At 67.0% G+C, this 3,001-nt stretch overlaps 1 protein-coding gene across 1 annotated transcript; it reads left to right on the forward strand.

Annotated features, from left to right (window-relative positions):
* Positions 1 to 2,127, forward strand: SOWAHB (sosondowah ankyrin repeat domain family member B). The gene has a single exon (XM_054514607.1). The coding sequence runs from the start codon at positions 1 to 3 to the stop codon at positions 2,125 to 2,127; it is 2,127 nt and encodes a 708-aa protein (XP_054370582.1).
* Positions 2,128 to 3,001: the final 874 nt, after the last annotated feature.

Here is a 3,001-nt window from a genome sequence, read left to right on the forward strand (position 1 = left end):
ATGGCGCGGGAGCTGAGCCAGGAGGCTGTGCTGGACTTCCTCTGGGCGGCCGGGGGGCGAGCCCCCAATACGGCGCTGCTCCGCCACTTCCAGCGGTTCCTCCGCGACCCGGCGCTGACGGAGCAGCAGCGGCGGGAGCGCCGCGAGTACTTCAAGAGCCTCGTCAACTCCCTGGCCACCGTCCACCCCGCCGCCGCCCCCGGCGCCTCCAAGGACATCGTCCTCCGCCGCAGGTACCGCGACCTCCTCGATGAGGAGCTGCCGCCGCCGGAGGAAGAGCGGGAGCAGGAGGAGGAAAAGAACGAGCGGCCGCCCCGACGCGACCCTGACGGGCGGCGCGGCCCCCGCGGGGAGGCGGCGGAGCAGGGGCGGCCCGGCGGGGCGGGGGGCTGCTCCGCCCGGGGCCGCGGCGGGCCGTGCTGCGAATGCCGCCGGGCGCGCCGCGCTGCCGCCGCCGCCGCCGTCCCCGCGACACCGCCCACCCCCCGGCCGCCCCGCTCCCGCTCCCCGCCGCCCCCTCCGCAGCCGCCTCCGTACCGGACCTCCGTACCGGACCGTACCCCGTACCGGACCCAGCCGCTGTCCTCGGGCCCCTGGGCGCTTCGCCCCGGCGGCGCAGCGCGCCCCCGGCCCCCGGCGCAGCCGTCGGGTCCCGGGGCGCTGTCCCCCGCGGTGCCGCCCCGGTCCCGATCGCCGCCGCTGCCTGCCGCCGGGCTGCCCTCTGCCATAGCGTCCCGGTGCCGGACGCCACCGCCGCCACCGGGCCCGGAGATGCCGCCTCCCTACAGGTTGCCTCAGCCCCGATCTTTGCCGCAGCCCGCGACCGGGATGCCCTTGCTGAAGGCTCCACGGCCCTCAGCAAGCCCAGAGAGGCGAACCCCCGCCGGATCCATCCCGTCCCCGCTGCTGTCATCGGGCCCCAGGCCGCTGTCCCCGCGGGACCTGCCGCCTTCCCGATCCTTGCCGTTGCTGTCCGCCCCGGAGGTGCTGCCCCTGTCCCGCTCCCTGCAGGCACTCCCTGCCAGCCCCTCCTCATCGCCATTGCTTTTGTCAGGTCCCGAGGCGCTCGCTTCCACCAGGCTGCCCCCATCGCAGTCCAGGTCCCTGCAGCAGCTCCCCACCAGGCCATCCCCAGATCTGCCGAGGGGATCCAGGGGGCTGACCCCCAAGGGACCAACCCAACTTCAAGTCCTGAGACTGCACCCGTGTCAAAGCCTGACACTGCCATCAGGTCTTGGGATCCTGCCCCCCACCAGGTGCCCCCCACTCCAATCCCTGCCACAGTCCGCCACTCTCCCTTCCCCAACCCGCGCCCTGCAGCCACCCCTTGCCAGGTCACCCCCATCCCAGTCCTTGCTGCCAGCACAGGGCCCCGCAGTGCCCCAAGCCGCAGACAGCCAGCCCCCAGCACCGCTGCCTGTTTTCCAGAGCATCAGGCGCCAGCTCGCTTTGTCGGAGGTGCAGGGCACCCCCTCCTCAGTGCACGATGACTGTGGGCGGCAGCCTCGCTCCGTGCTCGCCAAGAGCTCCCCTAGGAACGCCACAAGCCGGGGGCCCCTGGTGCCGCTGGGACAGCGGGAGCACGCCTGGCTGGTGGCAATGTCAGCAGGCTGCTGGGCTCAGGTGCGGGGGCTCTTTCTGGAAGAGCCTGAGCTGGCCCTGCAGAAGGACTTCATATCAGGCTTCACGGTCCTTCACTGGCTGGCCAAGCACGGCGACGGGCCGGGCCTGCAGGAGCTGGCAGTGGTGGCGCGGCAGCTCGGACTGGCCCTGGATGTGGATGCCCGCTCGGGCTGCGGGTACACGCCACTGCACCTGGCTGCCATACATGGCCACCAGCTTGTCATCAAGGTGCTGGTGCTGCAGCTGGGGTGCCAGGTGCAGGTGCGGGACGGCAGCGGGCGCCGGCCCTGGGAATACCTGGGCAGCTCCACCTCGGGGGAGATCTGGCAGCTCCTGGAGGCACCCCGTGGCACAATCATGTTCCCCACGCAGCCTCTGGCCCCCCGTGCTTCCTCGGTCACCAAGGTCTCGCCGTCCACTGGCAGGGCAGCACTGCCTGCCTGCCTCAGGGTGCAGCTCGGCCGTGGGGCAGTGTCCCACCAATCCAGCAGCGACAGCGACTGAGACAGCTCCCGGCATCCCTGCCAGTGGAGATGGGACCTTGGTGGCCACCCTGAGAGAGGAAGCCACGCAGGCACAACAAAAGTTGTGAAACAGACTGAACCTACTGGAGAATGTACTTTTAAATTATTCCAATGAACTGTTGTCTGAGCCTCTCTGCCCTCCCTCCCATTTCTTGCTTTATCTACCAGCAAACGATGCAGTAACTCTGCTGGAAGCAGGAAGAACCCTCAGGAGGCAAGTCCTCTGCAGCCCACAGGGCCAGGACCAGCTGCTGCGTGCAGCCACGACCACCAGCATTAATGGGACCATGGCTTTGGGGTGAGGCTCAAGTCTGGCCCCAATCCAGGTAGAGCACTTGCTTTTGCTGACAGTGGCAGATTGTTGTTGGTCCCGGGGTTTGCAAAACACTTGTTTAAACCACCTAAATTCTGGGGAGCAGTAAAATGACATCCCTTTTTAATCCCAGCAGATTAAGGATGAGTCCCTCTTTTAAAAATGCAGCTGATCAAGATCCAGTCTTCCAGTGAGTAGGGAAGGGCGTTTCCCAGGCCACCTTGGCCACCATTCCATGCTGAAAGGAATGCAGGGTAGCACCACAGCCCTGCTCCCCTCCACAGCTGCCTGGGGCTGCCCAGCAGTATCCCTGCTGCTCCCTCATTCCTGCACCTCCAGTTGCTCTCCTCACACCACAGGATTAGGAAGTGGTACTTGTGTTGTGGCTAGAGCCCTGTTCCCACGCCCCAGCACGGAAAGCATTCCGGTAGGATTGTGTGTTGGGCAGAAAAGGAGCTGTGCTGTACTATGAGTCCCAGCCTTGCAGAGGAAAGGCAGTTTCATAACCAGAGCTGCATCTTCCCAGAGACACCAGCCCCAA

This window comes from Molothrus ater, chromosome 4 (assembly GCF_012460135.2).
Source record: "Molothrus ater isolate BHLD 08-10-18 breed brown headed cowbird chromosome 4, BPBGC_Mater_1.1, whole genome shotgun sequence".
Lineage (NCBI taxonomy): Eukaryota > Metazoa > Chordata > Aves > Passeriformes > Icteridae > Molothrus > Molothrus ater.

Excerpts from the sequence above, each read along its gene's own strand:
- SOWAHB (XM_054514607.1), top strand. The coding sequence starts at position 1 with ATGGCGCGGGAGCTGAGCCAGGAGGCTGTGCTGGACTTCCTCTGGGCG.